At 36.4% G+C, this 20,424-nt stretch overlaps 1 protein-coding gene across 4 annotated transcripts in view; it reads right to left on the bottom strand.

The window, feature by feature from the left end:
• Positions 1–20,424, bottom strand: part of Baz1a (bromodomain adjacent to zinc finger domain 1A) — a 95,527-nt gene that overhangs the window by 50,256 nt on the left and 24,847 nt on the right. For all 4 annotated transcript variants that reach the window (XM_063224330.1, XM_063224282.1, XM_063224408.1 and 1 more), the window contains one exon: positions 1,513–1,656. In XM_063224330.1, coding sequence (XP_063080400.1) covers positions 1,513–1,656 — 144 coding nt within the window. The remainder of the gene's footprint in view (positions 1–1,512; positions 1,657–20,424) is intronic.

Here is a 20,424-nt window from a genome sequence, read left to right on the forward strand (position 1 = left end):
TTTTGCATAAAAAGTCATCACTATATTTAAGATCATTCAGGATTTCTCCTTTGTTATTTCCTAGGGCAGTGACAATAAACCTTTTAGAGGTTTCAGTGATAACAAAAAGACCAGCTGTGGCTTACCTGGCATGTTTACCACCAATGTCTTAGGGGTTTGGATAGTTTTGTGTTTTACATTCAGGTCTGTGATCCATTTTGAGTTAATTTCTGTGATAGGTACAGGTTCTACATTCATATATTTTTTTTTGCAAGTATTTATTTAATTGTTCCAGAACCACTTGCTGAGATTATCTTTGCTCCATTGGAGCCTTTGCAACCTCTGTCAAAGATCAGTTAACCATAATTTATGTAGGTCTATTTCTGAGCTGTCCTATTTCACTGATCTATTTGTCTATTCTTTCACCAACGTTACAATTAACCTTCCTAATCCTTAAGTTTTTCTTTGTTAAATAACAATATTTTTCGAAGACAGACAAAAATGTACTTTACTCAGTGCTCGGGTATAGTCAATTTTCAAATGCCAATTATAGCTACCTCAAATAGTTCACATCACACACAATGAGAACTACAGGGTTGTCAGAGACATGACTTGACAGGCACTGATATTTCAAGAGCAAAATAAGTAGTTACAAAGTGGCCTGAGGTTCTTATTTGAAAATTATGGTACTAATGACTAAAAATAGGGAAACAAAAAAAATCAAAAGAAGTGTAAGTTTTGATTTGAATTTTTTGTTTCTGGAGGTACTGAAGGTTGAATCCAGGGCCTTTGTACTGAGCTACAACTTTAACCCTTTTTTAAATTTTGAGACAGGGTCTACCTACATTGCTAAATTAAATTCCCCAGACCGAGTTTGAACTTTTGCTCCTCCTGCCTCAGCTTCCCAGCATGATGTGTGTGCCACCATGCTCAGTTTGGAGAAAGCATTTTAAAGATGCCTAAAAGGGAAAAGAATGGAGGAATAAAGCTATTATGGAGAACAGAGGACTTCATCAGTAGTAGACTTACCTGAGATTTTAAACTATCTACCAGGGCTGTGAATGTACCTTAGAGGCAGAGTGCCTGTCTAGCAAGAACAAGGCCCTGGGTTTGATCTTCAGGGAGGCAAACAAACAAATAATTACAACAGATCTATATGTTTCTATGATTTTTCTCCACAGCACTCAGCTGACAAAGTTCATCAAATGACTCAAATTTAGATAGTTACAGAGCTTCTTTACCATATACACCAAAGTATACATATTAAATATAGAATTGTTCCCAAGTAAACAAAAATGGAATGTGTGTCATTGAGAGAGGCTTAATTAAGTGTTCTTAGGTAACTGATAAGAATCAACTAGGTAGGTTTTAATATGAACATTCTAACATCTGTTGTTGAACAATACTGTTAAGACAGGTAGTATACCACAGTATGACTAGAAAGGAATGAAAGGAAGCCATGAAGGGAAAATTATTTCAAGGAAACGCCATCAATCTAAGTAACTTTAAAAAATTAACTTAAACATCACTTACCCATTTTGAAAAGAATTATTCTGTGTTTCTGAATCATCACTATCACTGATGATAATAGTTTCTCCATCTTCACTACTAACATGTCCATTAGCAAAACCATTCTGATGGGATGGAGGGAGGACTTCCAAAATTCTACACTGTAACCTAAAATCAAATGACATATTTAAAAATACAAATCATTTAATTGTTACAACCAAACATTTCAGAACAGTCTTATTATTTTAAATAATTGGACTGAGGCAAATTTTACTCAATAGTATGAAAACCTAGTCATCAGGCTAATGAAGCACAGAAGGACCTGTTTTATAGAAAGTATGATCCCTTTAATAAACAATTTAAAAAGAAATTTAGAAAGAACTATATTGAGAAACATTCAGTTGAAGATTAGATATATTTAAAATCATGCTGTACTATTTTAAAATTCAACTTATGAGGATCCTTCACAATTATATTCTTTATAATTACCTTCTTTCTGCTGGCTATGGATTTAGTTTGTTCTTTTCCTAGATTCTTAAATTACAAATTTAGGTTGCCAATTTGAAAACTTTCTCACTTTTTATTAGCATCATGTGCTAACCAGCTGAGCTACCTGGACAGCTGATCTTCCTTACTTTTTAATGAAAACATTTATAGCTATAAATTTCCCTCCTAAGCCCTACTTTTACTATCTTGGAAGTTTTGATATGCTGGAGACTTTTTTGTTTTCATTCCTAAGTATTTTTTGTTTCTTTTGTGATTTTATCCTTGAGTCATTAGATGTCTAAGAATATGTTATTTAATTTTACATATTTGTGAATTTCCCCATCATCTAGTCACAGAAAATCTTTTTATAATACTGTAAGCATTAATTTTAGGCAGAGAAAAGGCAAATTCATTCTCTTTTCCTTAAAGTCAGACACTCTTTCTCCTAGTATTGAACATCTAGCCTGTAGACTCCAGGCCTTGCAGCAATCCTCCATCTCCTGTCCCTTCACTCTGAGCTTTCAAGCTTTCAGACTCAGAACCAGACCTCCAGCCTCCCTCCCTGCTTCTGTAACTTGCAGATGGTCTCCTGAAAAACTTCTCACTCGCCTTAATTAATGGGAACTCTTTTCTGTGTATACCCACACACATACTCACACACGTACAAGTACAACTCTCTCTCCTATTGAGTTTGTCATTCTGAAGAAACCTACTGCAAGTATCGGGAAGTCCAAGAAACTAATTTGTGATCTACTGCCAATCCTGCAGAATGTTCCATGAGTACTTCAGAAGCATGTGTTTCTGCTGATGGGTTGAGTGTTCTGTATGTGTTTGTTAAATCTAGCTCACTTACTGAGTTGTTTGAGCCCTGTATTTCCTTATTCATCTTCTTTCTGGTTTCTCAATCTACTACTGAAATGAGGATGTTTAAGTTTCCAACTATTACAGTCTATCTCTCTTAGAAGCTCTAATTTTATTCTGTTTAATGAACCTTGGGATAGTCTATAGTTAATTCTGACTATCCACATTATGAGACTTTGATTTTTGAAATGTTGGGGACAGATCCTACAGCCCTGCTCATGCTAGGCAAATAGTTGACCACCAAGCTGTAACTTCAATGACAGCAATTATAGTCTTTTTTTTTTTTTTTTTTTTTTTGGTACTAGAAATCAAGCTTAGGACCTTGTTCTTGCCAGGCTGGTGATATGCTGCTGAACTTTATCCTTCGCCCAGCAATTATACTTTTTTTCTTCAGCAATTATATTCTTAACTAAAGTAATTGTTTAGGAAATATTAGCATAATGTTAGCATAATGCTGGTGAGGCTGTGGAGAAAAAGAAACCCTTCTCCAATGTTGGTGGGAGTATAGACTGGTACAACCATTGTGGAAATTAGTGTGGAGATTCCTCAAAAAACTAGGATTAGCGATTCCATCTGACCCAGCTACTCCCCTCCTTGGTACCTTCCTGAAAAAATTAAAAGCATAATAATACCGCAGTGATATATGCATACCCATATTTATGGCACCATAGTTTGTAACAGCCAAATCTTGGAAACTTCCCAAATGCCCAACAAAGGTGAATGAATAAAGAAGATGTGGAGTTTTGTTTTATAAAGTGGAGTACTGGTCTACCATAAAAAAAGATAAAAACTCTAAACAGTTCTAGTAAAATGGAGGCACCTTGAGACCATGCACTTTAGTGAAGTAAGTTGGACACACATTGTTTGTCTGGTGTGAGAAAATGCAAGTGTAAACAGGGACCAAAATGTTTAATAGGTATTGTGAAAATGTTCAATTGGAGAGGGGAACAAGAAAGGGAGAGGGGTATAGGAAGGAAGACAAAAGTTAGAAAAAAGAAAAAAGAAAAAAATGGAAACAGCTTTTGTAAATGGGGAGGGTATGAAGACTTGAAAGGAGGGTAGGGGAATGGGGAAAAAAGAACCAAGTTATACCATGTATAGCTACAAATTATGAAGAATGTGATCATTCTATCTAAAGCATCCCAATAAAATCCGATTAAAAAAAGAAATGGGGACAATATTGTCATAATATTTCATTATACATAATGAGCCTTACAGTTTTCAAAGCATGTAGTATTTTAAAATCTGAAATCTTCCTATTAGCTTTTTATTTTTACCAAAAGTCTTACAATTCTCATCCCTGGAAAGTATCCCATTCACTGTCTTTATAATTTCTGCTCCTTATCCCCATCCCTCCACCCTTCATAGGGATTGAACCTCGGGCTTCTTGCATGCTCAGTATGTTCTCTACTACCTAGCCTTTGAGTTCTATTCTGGCTTCTTGTATCTGTATCTGAATTTAAAAATTTTTTATGGGTTTGTTAGTTTGAGGTTTTTTTGTTTTGTTTTGTTTTGGAACCAAGGATCAAACTCATGACCTTGCACTTGCCAGGAAGGCACTTATGCCACTGAGCTAAATCCCCAGCCCTTAAGTTTGAGTTTTTGAGACTGGATCTTGCTATGGATCAGCTATTCCAGACTGGTCTTGAAACTGCAATTAGGCCAGACTACAGAATCTGGATTTTTATTGTCTCCAATTTCAGACTCATTCACTTTAACCAAAATAGTCTCTTTCTTTCTCTCTCTCTCTCTCTCTCTCTCTCTTTTTTTTTTTTTTGCTATTGGGAATCAAACTCAGAACCTTACACTTGCCAGGCAGGCACTTCTGCCACTGAGCTATACCCCTGGCCCCAACCAACATATTTTTTAATCTCATTTCTACACTGCCAATTGTCAGGGCCAGAAAAAATTATCACTTACTTTATTCACATGCCCTCTTGTACCAACTTGTTTACTTTCTGCCTTGAAATGATGGAGTCTACTTCAAAATTCAAGGTTAGGATCTCATTACTTTTTTTAAATAACATATTGAGGGGCTAGGGATTTAGCTCAGCAGCATAAGCACCTGCCTTGCAAGCAGGCAGTCGTGAGTTCGATCCTCAGTACCGATAAAAAGGAAAAAGACCAAAAAAACCATATTGAACCATTCCCTTTATATGAAATATCCAGAACAAAGAAATTCATACACACAAATCAGTAGCTTCCTGGGGTAGGGAGAGAATAGCTGCTTAATCGGTGTGGTGTCTCTTTTTGGAATGATGAAAAGGTTTTGGAACTAGACAGATGTCTAATGGTTGCAAAAAAAATTGTCAATGTACTAAATGTCACTGACTTCACTTTAAAATGGTTAATATATGTCATTTTTTTTTATTTTAAAGAGAATAAAACTAAACAGAATAAAGTCAATCAAAATGAAACAGTGAAAGTGACACAGGACTTCAAAACAGGATAATAGGAAATCAACAATGGCTACCATAATGCCTTGTTGTCTTCAAAATTGCTGCCCATACCATAAGACATAATAAAATCAAACAAAACACAACCGAAAACCAACCAAAACATAACACTGAATAAAACAGTGTTATGGAAATGGAATAAAACAAAACAATGAGAACAATATTAAATTTCAAAAACAAGACAAGGAAATCTCCCGTATTTGCTATATTGCATATTTTTATCTTAATAGCTTCCCAGACTACTGGTATTAGGCCTGCAAAGTCAGTCAAACTATAAAAGCATTCAATTGTTTTTGTGCTTCAGCTGTTATCAACTCAGCCTGTCCTCCGAATCAGCCGCTTGCTGGCATGGTGGTGGTGGTGTTGTCTCCCAGTCTGTGCACCAGCTGCCTCATAGGAAGGCTGAATTGGCTCCATGTTACTCCTCCCAGGCCCAGCATGGCTTCCACTGATTCATGGGAAGTGCAAATTCAGGATCTTACTAATTTTTCCTGATTCTCAATAGAGATTTAGAAAACTTCCTTTTCCGTCAAGTCCCAGTCTTAGCTCTTTAATACTAGAAAAATAAAAGACCTTGGATCCCTTCAATGTCAAAGTCCATCTTTCGTAACTGTTCCTCTTTCTGTGTCAAACAATACTCATACTCTTTCTTCTTGTTTCATACCTTCTCTTCCTATGGATCTCTTTGGTCTTCCTATGCTAGAGATATAGTATTTGATATCACAGAACACTTATGTTCACACCTCAAGCTTTCTAGAGACTCCAGCTCCCTAACACCTTGGCTACCTGAAGCCAAATTTGATTCCAAGAAAACAGAATTTGGAGAAATATCCACTTATATGGAAAAACACTATCAAAGAGCAAGTGAAAAGCAAGCAAAGATAACCTCGATCTGCATCTGCTCTGTATAATTTTACTCCTCTTAAAAACCATTTCCTTGTCTAAAAATGATTAAATTGATGGTCACTTCCTATCAACTTATAATCTGCTTTGGTGTTGTGTCTTCTTTTCCCAGAACATACTCACACACTTTCTAAATCTTAAAAATATTTTTTGTCTGTATAGATGTCCATACCCAGTGAATTCTTTTCTCCTTGCATTTACTGTCAAGTGGTTCAAAAGTATAGTTTATATATTCCTCCCATTTTTCTATCACTCCTTAAACATAAGTTTGTCGGTAAGAACTGCTCCTATGAAAATCAATGATCCACTAGTCAACAAATCCAACCAGCTTTGTCTTACTTTTATCTCGATACACCATTATCTCTTCACTTTTTTATTCTCAGGACTGGGAACTAAACCCAGGGCCTCCTCAGCCCTTTTCTAAAATTCTTTTGCAAAAATAAACATCTTTTGAGATAGGTCTCGATGAATTGCTCAGGCTGGACTTGAACTTGTGACCCCACTGCCTCAGTTCCCAGAGTGATGGGATTACAGGCAATGTGCCACCATGTGTGGTTACCCTTTCTAAAATTTTCTTCTGCTAAAACAAAGGGATTGGGATATAGCTCAGCAGCATGGTGCCTGCCTGGCAAGTGCAAGGTCAAAGAGTTCAACTTCTGGTACCAAAAAAATTAAAAAAGACAAAAATCTATGTTTTCTACCTCTTTTTTTGGTCTTTTTCCTTTTTATCGGTACCAGGGATCGAACTCACGACTGCCTGCTTGCAAGGCAGGCGCTTATGCTCCTGAGCTAAATCCCCAGCCCCTCTACTGCTATTTTTATGGTTCTATACTTGCTTCTCAGTGCCTATCTCTTTGCCTGGTTTCTGTTCATTTATTTCTACCAAAATGTAGTAATTTCCCCAATGTACAAGTAAATGCATATTTCTCAACAGGTATGCATTTTCCTGATGTTTTTATTTTAGCAGTATGTAACTGGCTCCTACCTTGCAGTAATATGGTCCTCTAAAAAAAAAAATCAATTTTGGGGCCAGGGATTTAGCTCAGTGACGGAAGTGCGCCTGCCTAGCAAGTGTAAGGTCGTGAGTTAGATCCCCAGTACCAAAAAATAAAAATAAAAATAAAAATAGATTTTGCTGGATATCATATAACACACCTGCAATCCCAGCTATTCAGGAATCTGAAGCAGCAAGACTGTGAGTACAAGGGAAGCGTGGGCAACTTAGTAGGATCATGTCTCAAAACTCAAAAGGACTCGGGATGTAATGTAGTTTAGTGTAAAGGCCCTGGGCTCCACCCCTAGGGTGGGGAAAAACAATCCATCTGTCAAGAGTGAATTTATTTATTTATTTACTTATTTAGTCTGTTTGAAACAAGGTCTCAGTATGCAGTTCAGGCTGGCCTTGAGTTCACTTTGTAACTCAGGCTGGTCTGAAACTTGCAATGATCCTCCTGCCTCAGCCTCCCAAGTGCTGGGATTACAGATGTGTGCCACCATGCCTGGCTAAAGGGGAGAGTTTATTTAAACTTTAAGATTTCACCTCATTAAGAGTCATAATATAAAGTAGTGCTAAATGTAGAACAACAGGGGTAAAGTTTGTAAGTTCCTCAAAGGATTAAACAGAATTATCATGACCCAGCAATTCCATACTTAGGCATATATCAGACTGAAAATGTATGCCCACAAATCACTTGCACATGAAACTGGTATAGCGGCACTGTTCATAACAGCCATAATGTATAGACAACCCAATGGCCATTAACTGATAACTAGAGGGTGGTATATATGCAAACACAGTATCTTAGTCACTAAAAATATAGAAATGAAACACCAATGCATACTACAAATATGTATGAGCCTTAAAATATCATGTTAAGTGAAAGAGATGAGACACATGAGACCACATATTGTATGACTCTATATACCTAGGCAAATCCATACAGCAAGCAATAGAGGAATGGGTGCCAGAACTTGGAGAGAAGGGTGCAGGAGGTATGGGCAGAGACTGCTTATGGGCCCAGGTTTCTTTCTGGAGTGTTGAAAATGTTCTAAAATTTGATAGTAATGATGACTGTACATCTATGAATACATTAAAAACCACCAAATTAGATACATTTTAAGTAGGTGAATTTTATGGTTTGTGAACTGTATCAATAAAGTTCCTCTATAGCTGGATGTGGTGGCACATGCCAGTAATCTCTAAAACTCAGGAGGCTGAGCTGAGGCAAGAGGATCAACAGGAGTTGAGACCAGCATGGGACTACATAGTAAGTTCAAGGCCAGCCTAAGGTACACAGTGAAATACTGTCTTTAAAAAAAAAAAAAAAAAAAAGTCAGCCAAATTGTTTTTAAAATAAGTGACACAAGCAAGGCATGGTGTTGCATACCACACTCTGGAAGACAGGAGAACTGCCCAGGTTGGGCAACACAGTGACTTAGTAAGACCTTATCTCAAAATTTAAAAAAAGTCTGGAGCTGTAGCTTAGTATGAGGGCTTTAGGTTCAATCCTAAGCACCAGGGGGTGAGGGTGGCAATGGGGGTGGGAGTAGTTACCAAAGTGAAAACAAGATATAGCAGGAAGTAATTTTTAAAAAAGAACACTGCAATTACACCCATGGCAAACCTATGGCTCTTGTGCAATCTCTGGAGAGGTTTTATTTAACCAAGAATATCCTAAGCATATACATAAATACCTATCAGTGGGCTAAATCCCTAAGAAAAAGTGGTCCAACAAGAGACACTGTCACTGTACCATTCATTCGGTCATCTCACACCACAAACAAGTTCTGATACATTATCATGGGCATCCTGTGACTGCCTGTCTATTTGCAAGTCCCATTCCCCTGGGAACTTCATTCTTCCCATACCTGCCTACACTGCTCCATATGGCTGTTGATGGAGCTGCTAATGTTTCCATAAAACACTGGCCAGACTCCACTGACAGACAGTGAGCAACATTTTGCTGAGTTTTTTCCAAGATTTTAGAACTGGCAATCGAGATTAGTATCTTTCCCATCATTGAATTCATCAGAGATAGAATTCTGGTGCTACTGGTTGCATGTTTCCTGCCACAAGGAGGGGGCCACTGTGCAGTGAGAGAAGACAGAGCCTACGTATAAGAGAGAAAAAGGGAGCGAGGCACAATACCAGAGGTAATCAGTTCTCTTGTTCTTCCTGAGACTTAACTGTACCTTGTCCATCCAGGTTAGTTGTACAATTTTTTTTTTTTTTTTTTTTTTTTGGTCTTTTTCATTTTTACCGGTACCAGGGATCCAACTCACGACCGCCTGCTTGCAAGGCAGGTGCTTATGCCGCTGAGCTAAATCCCCAGCCCCAGTTGTACAATTTTTCCTTTAACTCAATGAACCCGTAACTCCCCTTTTGCATACATTTTTTTCAAAATAAAGTTTTGTTGCTACCAAAATGAACAGAATCACAAAATTCCAGAAAAACAATATTATTTAGTTAATTCATTTTAGGAGCTAATAGATTTTTGTAACATATTAACACTTATTTTTCTTAATGTACATTTTCTATATGTTTATACTGCCCTGTGGAATATTTTTAATCCCTTATACTATCTAATACTACTGTTAGGCCCACAGAAAAGTAGAATTTCTGCTAGGAATTCTGTACCACACCCAGGTTAAAACAACAACAACAACAACAACAACAACACTGACTACAGCACCCTGAGTTTTAAGAATCTGCAAAATATGGACTATTTGGGTGAGCCCACATTCTCCAAGCATCTGATCTTTCACCTTCACTCATTTACTGACTGTAAGACTTATATGGTTCAACTAAAAGTATCGTAATCTTGGTCTTCTTTAACTATATTCTTTAAAAAGAACTGAAAAAAAGACTCTTACTAAAACCAGAAGGGAAACCAAAGACAACTGCTGATTTTATAGCAATAAAAAGGACTGTATGATACCCTAGACAAACTAGACATACAGATGGAAATACTAAGTTCCAAAACTGACTCAAGAAAAAATAATCTGAATATACCTATTACAAGTAAGGCGACTGAAAGTGTAATTAAAGCCTCCCAACAAAGAAAAGGCTAGTGACAAACAGCTTCATTAGTAAATTCCAACAAACACAAAAGAATTAGCATAAAGTCTCTCAAATACCTCACTCTCCTACTATTTCCTAACTCATCCAATAAGGCCAACATTACGAATAACCAACCAAAGACATGACAGGCCATGTGAAGAATGCTTACAAATCAAACAACTCACTTCAAAAATGAGCAGAAGACTTAAAGAGACATTTATTCAAAAAAGGTGCAAATGGCATTAAGAATATAAAAAGATGCTCAGCATCATTAGTCATAAGGAAAATGTAAAATAACCACAGAGATACCATTTCACACTCAACAGGATAGCTATCATTTAAAAAGTAAAAGTAAAAAAAAAAAATCAAGTATTGATGAGAATGCAGAGAAAGTGGCACCTTAATGCACTGCTGATGCTAATGTAAAACAGTACAGCTACTGTGGAAAACTTTTATTTCCTGATTCTTTGAAAATCTAAATTATCTTTAAATTCTTTAAAATTATCTTTTTAAGTCTTTAAAATTACCACACTACTCAGCAATTCTAATTCTGCACAAAAGAACTGAAAACAAGAACTTAACCTGGGTCTGGTAGCCCACACCTATAATCTTAGCACTTCAGAGGCTGAGGCAGGAGGATCACTGCATAGCGAACTCAAGGTCAGCTTGAACTACACAGCAAGATTATTCATAACAGCTAAAACAGGGAATCAACCAAGATGGCCAGTGACAGATGAATGGATAAGCAAACTGGCATACACATACAATGGAACATTCAGATGTGAAAAGTAATGAAGCTGAGCATGGTTCGTATGCTTGTAATCCTGGCACTCAGGGAGTGGAGACAGAAGGATCCCAGTGAGTAAGACCAGCCTGGGCCATATAGTGAGTTCAAGGTCAGCCTGAACTGCTCGGTGAGACCTTGTTCAATAAAACAAGAAAAGTAATGAAATTCTCACACAAGCTACAATATGGATGAACTCTAAAAAGTGGTCACTGAAATAAGTTACTAACAGACAAATTATATGACTACACTTATATGAAATATCTAGAATACACCATAACAATAGCAAGCAGAATAAAGGTTGCCAGGGGAAGTGGAGAATAGGGAGTTTATTGCTTAACAGGTACAGAGTTTCTGTTTGGGATGATGAAAAAGTTCTGGAAATAGTGGTTATGGTTACACAACACTAAGAATGTCACTGAATTGCATACTTAAAAATGATTAAAATGGTAAAACTTTTTATTTACCACAGTAAAAAAAAAAAAATACCTTTTTTGTTCTAACAATAAAGCTTGAGAAGGTCAATTACCAAATCTACACTGGCAGTACATGAAAATGTCTACAAAGTTGCACAATAATTTTCACCACTGACTGGGTAGAAATAAAGCAGTGTTTCTAAAGAGAACTATAGGAAGTTGTATCAAAACCTGTTAGGTAATTATGTAGTCTGGTGACTAAAAATCTTTTGTAATATAGTGACATGAATTCCATAAAAATATGAAAGGAATCAAACTGGTCCAGTTTTGAAGGGCCCAGATGTTATATCCAGGGATCATAATATTACCCAGGCTTCCAAGAAGCACAGAAGGAAGCATTTCAGAGGTCTCAGCAAAAGTCTTCGCTGGCAAAGCCCTGGGAATGCCTGTAAGTGGTGATGGTGGTGGGCACAAGGGAAAAACTGTACCTTTACCCCAGGGATAGTTGGAGTGGGGCCTACAGTGGCCTGGAAGGTCATCAGAGGGAACAACCTGACTACAGTAAGGCCTGTGGAGCAATAAGAATTGAAGGAGTTATTTATTTAAAACCATCAGAAACTTCCTTAGGGAAAAGCAAACAGCATGGAGACACTGCTTAAAATACAATAAATATTTAATTATTAACTACAATAGTTATTATCAAAACTATTATTAACTTTATACCACACCCCAAACCGAATTCTCAGCCAAGGTAATCAAAGCCAGGCCTCTTTCTGGTACTTGGCTTAGTTATTCAAGATATGGGGGCTGGGGATTTAGCTCAGCGGCATAAGTGCCTGCCTTGCAAGCAGGCAGTCGTGAGTTCAATCCCTGGTACCGATAAAAACAAAAAAGACCAAAAAAAAAAAAAAAAAAAGATATAAATCAATATCATCCCACAGCCCCCCAAAGAAACTTATGTCTTTCCAATCTACTCTTACATTTCTTGGTTCTTGGAAGTGCAGAGGTTACTGCAGTATTTAAAAAAAGGTTACAGTTCGAGGCCAGCCTGGGCTATAGAGTGAGACTCTGTCTCAAATAAATAATAAGTAAATATTAAAGAATAAAAAAGTTGGGGCTGGGGATTTAGCTCAGCGGCATAAGCGCGCCTGCCTTGCAAGCAGGCAGTCGCAAGTTCGATCCCGTTCGATAAAAACGAAAAAGACCAAAAAAAAAAAAAAAGAATAAAAAAGTTTAGAGAATCATGAATTAAGACCAACTAGACGTTCTTCAAGGATACATAAAGTTTCTAAACTTCTTGCACTATGATTTGATATACTGACCCAAGCATACCTCAAAACTGAAGCCCCAGGCAGTGAGTGGTTCCTGAGTGCAACATCAGGACACTTAAGAGTAAAAGCAAGGCTAGAACAGCAGCAAGCACAGAAATGAGCACAGCCTTACCGAGCAATAAATCTGTAACAGTGACATGCGACCCATGCAGACAGCCTTTTATGAGAATACTCTGGATGGCATATACCTCTCCCCACAGTGAAAGGTGTTTTTATCACTGTTTAATTTTTATTTCAACATAAAAACTCATTAAAATAAAAGCAGAGAATAAAGCACTCTGGAACTTAGGCAGAATTTCATGAGGTATATGGGGCAGAAGGTGAACACTTAACAGTAAAGAGAAAGACTAGAGTGTGTAGATTTTGGATTTTACTCTTTCAGTTTCTTACACTAGAGAGACAATACAATGTTTACAAGTGCAAGTCTGATTTACTTCACTCATGGGTATGGTCTCTAGTTGCATCCATTTATAAAAACCTCAAATTTATCCTTCTTTATAGTTGAATAATAGTACTCCATTATATTAAAAAAATTTTTTTTTAATCCAATCCTCAATTTTTGGGCATTTGGGTTGTTTCCAAGATCTGGCTATTACAAACTATGCTGCTATGAACATGAGTGCACAAATATCACTGTGGTATGAAGTTTTTAATTCCTCTAGGAAAATACCCAGAAGAGGGATAGCTGGGTTGAATGGAACCTCCAATCCTAGTTTTTTGAGGAATCTCCACACTGATTTCCACAATGGTTGTACCAGTCTACACTCCCACCAACAGTAAGAAGGGTTCCTTCTTACCCACAGCCCCTCCAGGATTTGTTGCTGGGTTGATTTCTTGATGTTAGCCATTCTTTCTGGGGTGAGATGGAATCTCAATGTTATTTTAATTTGTATTTCTTGAATGGCCAGTGATGTTGAACATTTTTTCATATATTTATTTGCCATCTGTATTTCTTCATCTGATAAGTGTGTATTCATCTCAGATGCTCATATTTGGACTGGGTCTTTTCATTTGGGAGGCCTAATTTTTTTCAATTCTTTATATATTTTATATAGAAGTCCTTAATCTGAGGGACAGTTAGCTAACATTTCTTCCTAGTCTGGGTTTTCTTTTCACTCTGTTGGTGATTTCTTTTGATATGTAAAACTTTTCAATAAGATGAGATCCCAGTTGCTGATTCTTTGACATTACTTTCCATGCATTTTTTTTTTTTATGAACTCTCTGCTTAGCATTATGTCGTCAAGATTTTACCTATTTTCTCTTCCAGGAGATTTAGTGTTTGCTTTAGCATTTATATCTCTGATCCACTTGGACTTTAGTGTATGGTGATAGACAAGGTTCTAGTTTTAGTCTTTGGCATGTGGAAAGTCAGTTTTTCTAGCACTATTTATCTTATTATTAAGTGGATAAAAATTTGACCTATGATAAGCCAAAATATTGTATATAACAAGAATCATTAAAATGCTATAAACACTAAATCCATTAATAAAGATACTTGGGATCATAGTCCCAAACACTTGGAGGCTGAAGGAGGAGGCTCACTTGAACCCTACATATTTCTAATTTGTTTCCAAGCATCTAGATACTATTAGCATGCTGTTTAAAGTCTTAGTATTCAAAATTATATTAAAGCCATATTAACATGCCCAAAATATCAACCAATTAAAGCTTACAGAAACCTTTAAAATTCCAACAGATGTGCTGTAATTATTAAAGGGTTTATGGACTCAGCATTATGTTGGCTTAACTGATAAAAATACGTAAGGCATGGTAACTCTGCTGTAAGGAGGTAAGACCTAAAAAGATATGAAGATTAGCAAACAAAATATTAAATGTGAAAAGCCATCATGAATCTAGTAGCAAGGGACCTTCTGTTTAAATATAGTAACAGTATTTTTAAAAAAATAGTTCTCAAGGATAGATAAGTGGTTTCTTGCCCTTTCTTTTATACCATTCTGAAAAATGAAAAAGATGATCACAACATGATTGTGATGAACACAAGGTCTAAGTTCTTGATATCTTTTGGATCCATCACAACAACAACAGTCTTATACTATTTCTGGAATTACCATATACAAGACAGAAATTCTATTTTGTTTACATTATTAAAAGTTTTTTACCAGGTGATACATGCCTGTAATCCCAACACTCAGGAGGCTGAGGCAGGAGGATCACTGAGTTTGAGGCTAGCCTGGGTTACACAGTGTGTTTAAGAACAGCCTGAAAAGGGGCTGGGGATTTAGCTCAGCGGCATAAGCACCTGCCTTGCAAGCAGGCGGTCGTGAGTTTGATCCCTGGTACCGATAAAAATAAAAAAGACCAAAAAAAAAATAGCATTTAAAGAACAGCCTGAATTACAGAGCAAGACTCTGTTTCCAAAAGAAACAAACAAACCCACAAAACAAAGTTTTCCTTTTACATGTATTCTTGTCAAAACTCAGGGCTAAGGAAAAGCAACCTATAATTAGGTATGTCAAGTACTTTTACTAAACATATTGCATTATAAACATTTTGTCTATACTAAATTCATTTTAAGTCAGAGAACTGTATTTTTCTCAATTCACCCAATCAAGAAGAATAAAATTTTCAAATTTGAAAATCATTGGCAATACAGGGTTCAAGTCATATCTACTTCATAGAATTAAAAATCTGAAAAAAGAAAGTAAGTTTAACAGAATATACAATTTATGGCAATGTAGGGTTTTTTTGGTCTGCTTTTTGGTCTTTTTCTTTTCTGGTTATCAAATCCAAGGCTTCTTGCATGCTAGACATGCATTTTATCAACTGAGCTAAATCTCCCAGCTATAAAAAATAATTTTAAATCTGTAGAAAGAAACTCAATATACTATTGCTCTTTCTTACAACTTGAATCAGTCAAATGACGTTATATGATTTCTACACATCAAAATACAGCACAGAGAAGCGATGCGGCAGTGGAGGGCAGCAGTGGACATGGGGCACCACACTGCGGGCGCTGCTGGTCTGGGTATCCATGACTGAGATTGACTGAGGGTCACAGGAAATACTGTGGCACAGAACCAGGGCCTTGGCCAAACAAGCAACAACTTCTCATCTCCAACAAATTGAAGTGGTAATCTTTGAATCTTCCAACAGATTCAAAACCCAAAAACTAGCTACATCTGGAAGATACCTCAGAGTAGTAGCCATCACCTAGGGGTCCTAAACACTAGCAATAATGCAACCCACCATAGGCAATTTACAAGCATCCCCCAGAAATTCAACTAAAAAAAAAATAAAAGAGAAGACACTTAAACAAAATACAAGCCCAGATATCCAGTTCACTGAAGGCAAAACCCAGGGGGCAATGAGGTGGGACAATCTGCAAACCTTCCACCAGGCCTCTCTGAAATGATAACAACAAAACAATTGAATAAGGCTCTGGAAAAAATCAAATCAGAAATAATCTCTCAGATAACTGCAGAGATGGTGTCCAAAATAAAAGACCATGCCTAGTGATATTAGAGCAGAGATACAGGCATAAATAAATAAATAAATAAATAAATGATGAGCTTAAGAATATTACAGAAGCTCAGCATAGGAAAGAAATGGAATCCATAAATTAGTTTCAAGCTGATAGATACCCAGGAGGATAGAAATTCCACTGAAAATATTAGAAGCAGATTGGGCCAATGTGAGGACAGGATCTCAGATACTGAAGACAGGCTTGTAGTTAGCAACCAGGAAAAGAAAGATTTCTCAAAAATAGCAAGGGACCATGAGAAATCAATTTAGGGCTGGGTGGGACAAAGAAGAATAACAAGATTAATTGGAGTCAATGAAAAAAAGCAGGAGAGACTACAAATGATATTTTTTAAAAAGTTCACAGATATCATGGCAGAAACTTTCTTGGTAGAGAAAAAGAATTTGACATACAAATAAGTAAGGCATACAGAACTCCCATTAACCACAATAAAAAAAAAATCTGTATCATTGACAGGTATATCATAGTCAAGATTCCAGAAATTCAACACAAGAACAGAATCTTAAAAGCTGTTAGGGAAATGACCTATAAAGGAAAGTCTTATCAGAATCACAGCTGACTTCTCAGTACATACTCTCAAGTCAAGGAGCACTTGGAGTGTAATATTCCAAGATCTAAAGGAAAACAACTTTCAATCTAGATTGACATACTCTGCAAAACTATCTTTCAAAACTGATGGAAAAATAAGACAAAGAACATCTCAGCAAGTTTATAACTACCAAACCAGAACCCCAAAATGTTCTGAAGGACATTCTAGAAAGAGATAATAAGTATGACAGCTCCATGAGTCCCAACAGAAGCAATCTACCAGAGAAGGCAAACAATTAGAAGAAGGGAAAAAATAGGTGAGAGCCAACAACAAGAAAATAATGTGACAAGGATAAGTCAAAACATCAATATTAATGGTCTCAATTCACCAATCTAAAGGTGCAGACTGGCAGAATAGATCAAGAAGCAAGATGCAACAATATGCTGCATATGAGAAGTACATTTAATTCATAAAGAAACTCACAGACTGAGTCAAAGGATGGAAAACAATACTCTACATAACAGGAACCCAGAAAAAAGCAGAGGTAGTTATTATATTTGCAGACAAAGTGAATTTCAAGTGAAGACTAAGACAGATAAAGAAGGTCACTAGATCCTTCATAAAGGGAAAACAATCCAAGAGGAAGAGATAACAAATATATTTGCAAAATACAGTACAGAAAAATAACTGAATTTATTAAAAAAAAAAAACTACTATATACTCAACTAACAAATTAAGATGACATGGCCAGATGTGGTGGCACACATCTGTAATCCTAGTACTCAGAAGGCTGAGTTGAGGCAGGAGGATTGTTGCAGTTTGAGGCCAGTCTAGGATACACAGTGAGTTCAAGGCCAGTCTGAACTACATAGCAAGACTCTGTCTCAAAAAACCAAAAATAAAACAAACAAACAACAGAACCAGATACAATGACAATAAAAACAAATTAAATGACACAGTTATACATATTATCCCCTTCTCATATTCTTGTAGCTGGAAGACCTAACTGGAGATACTCTTAGGTAGCTGAAATAGAAAAAGTGATTTTTAAAAAACTACTCTTGGGGTTCAGTAAACATTCTTGTAACAATAAAATCAACATGCTCAGGAGGCTGAGGCAGAAGGATTGTTCTGAATTCGAGGGAGACCAGCCTGCATTACATAGTGAGGTCAAGATCAGCCTGAACTGCATTGTGAAATCCTGTCTCAAAAAGACCAAAAAAAAAAAAAAAAAAAAAAAAAATCAACATGCAGACTGACTCACTGACTTGAAAGATATGAAAAAGATACAGCAAATATTTAGAAAGAAAACTAAAATGTAAACACAAACACTTTTTTGGTGGGGTGGAAGAAGGAAAAACAGGGATCAAACTTAGGACCTTGTGCTTGCCAGGCAGGTGCCTATTAACATAGGCTCCTGAGCTATATCCCCAGCCAACGTGAACATATTCTAATGGCCAATAGTAGCACAATTTTTTTGCAGTGCTCAAATTCAAGGCCTTGCATGCATCTGGCCAGCATTCCTGGCCACAGCTGTAACAGATTATTAAAGCAGAGCTAAATAAATTATTTGGTTTTACAGGACCTTTTATTCCTTTTACTTGAATATTAATGATTTAATCACTACCCAAATCAGACTCATCTCTGTCCTCTTAATCTATTTTACAGTTCATGCTGTATCACTTATTCATATGCATTATATTTTATTTATTATTCTCCTGCAAATTTTATCCTCTCTACCAATAATGCTTGAGAACACATATGAGGCATTATTTACTTGCTTGTCCTATTAAATCTAGTATTCGCTTACAGAGAAAATTCTCAATTGGCTATAACAAAAAAGTGATAAGACCCTATCTCATCAAGTTTTACTTTATAACCTCATAAAACACCATAAAATTATCCTTTTGCATTTATCTCTTTGCACTAGAATACAAGTCCCAAGTCCTCATTTACTACCATTCCCAATACCTACAACAGTACTCAGTAGACAATAGTTTTAAAAAGAATTTAACAAAACTTTTTGATATATCTTAGATATACATGATGATATTTATCATAAAGAATCTGTACTTATACATGATATATTTTGCTTCTTTTTTCATTTCATTGTCCTCCCTTCAACCCCTTTCCCTCCTTATTTACAAGTTTTATTTTCATTTCTTCCTTCATTTCTTTTTCTTGCCTCTTCCTTCCCTCCCCTCTCCCTCCTTGTTCTTCCAATTTAAACATTCTAATATTTATTATACGTGTGTCATTTGTGCTTTGTTTCTCACACCTGAGAGGTACACACAATACTTACTCATTAAATTATATAAAAATTTCCTTGTGAATATTGTAAAGTACTAAATCAGAATATTTCCTATCACCCCCATAAACAATTGCATTTTTTAATCCCTTGATAATAAATCGAAAGATAGAAAAACTACAAATAAATCCTGTTTTTCTCTGGGCTTGTAATCACCTTTTGCTGCCACTAGATAGCATTCTTTCATGTGCTTAAATACCTCAGAGTACACAAGTAAAATAAGACCACCTCTAAGAACCACAATAACTAAAATGTAAATATCAGGGTAACCTGTTTATTCCCCTTTTTTCCCCTTCAAGCTAATGATCAAAGGAACATGCTGATTCCGAAACACTTACCAATATGACCTTACTATTAGAGGGAATACTTCAATGCCTGACCTGACTAATCTGAAATTTACAAAGTACTCAAATGAACTGACCACATACTTGAAAATTATGAAGTAACTACATAAAACAAAAGTAAATAGCTGTAAAACAAAAGTAAATAGCTAATGTTCAATAAATGTATTCAACTGTTACTCCTTTCCTGATTCACTGCTCTCGTTTTCCACTATTTTTACACTACAATGACCAGTTCTATAGATTAGGAAAGAAGACACTCAAAACTCATAAATCAATTTGTCTCCAAGGGCTCTTTTCACCATCACAAGCCACTTTTGTATACCAAACTCTGAGGTTCTAAGTAGAAAGGATCTCTAATAGTTATATCCTACAACCCTGTTCAACCCTTCCCCCTGTGCCACTGTGGCTCACAGGACAAACGTAACTTACCACCTATTTTTGTATGACTTTTGAACTAGAAAAGTTTACATATTTTTAAAGGCTCAAAATAAAAATCAAACCAGTTATGTTGGCACATGACTATAATCCCAGTACTCAAAAGCTTGAGTCAGGAGGCTTGCCACAAAAATCAAGGTCAACGTGGGCTACATACTATACAGCAAGACCCTGACTTTAAAAACAAAACAAAACAAAACAAAACAGCATACATATTGTCTCAAAAAAACCCAGTATGGGCCTGGGGATTTAGCTTAGCGACTTAGGTACCAGCCTGGCAAGCAAGGTCCTGAGTTCAATTCCTGGTACCAAAAAACAAACAAACAAAAGACCAACCAAACAAACAAAACCCCAGAAAAGCCCTGTATGTAATCCTGGCTGGCTGTAAACTCACTGTGTATCCTAGGCTGGCCTCAAACTCATGGCAATCCTCTTGCCTCAGCCTCCCAAGTGCAGAGATTATGGGCATGTACCATCACATCCCTCTCATACAGGTTTTTATACTTTTACCATTCTTTAC

Source organism: Cavia porcellus, unplaced genomic scaffold (assembly GCF_034190915.1).
Source record: "Cavia porcellus strain 051 isolate PalLab524CR breed Dunkin Hartley unplaced genomic scaffold, mCavPor4.1 scaffold_1, whole genome shotgun sequence".
Taxonomy (NCBI): Eukaryota; Metazoa; Chordata; class Mammalia; order Rodentia; family Caviidae; genus Cavia; species Cavia porcellus.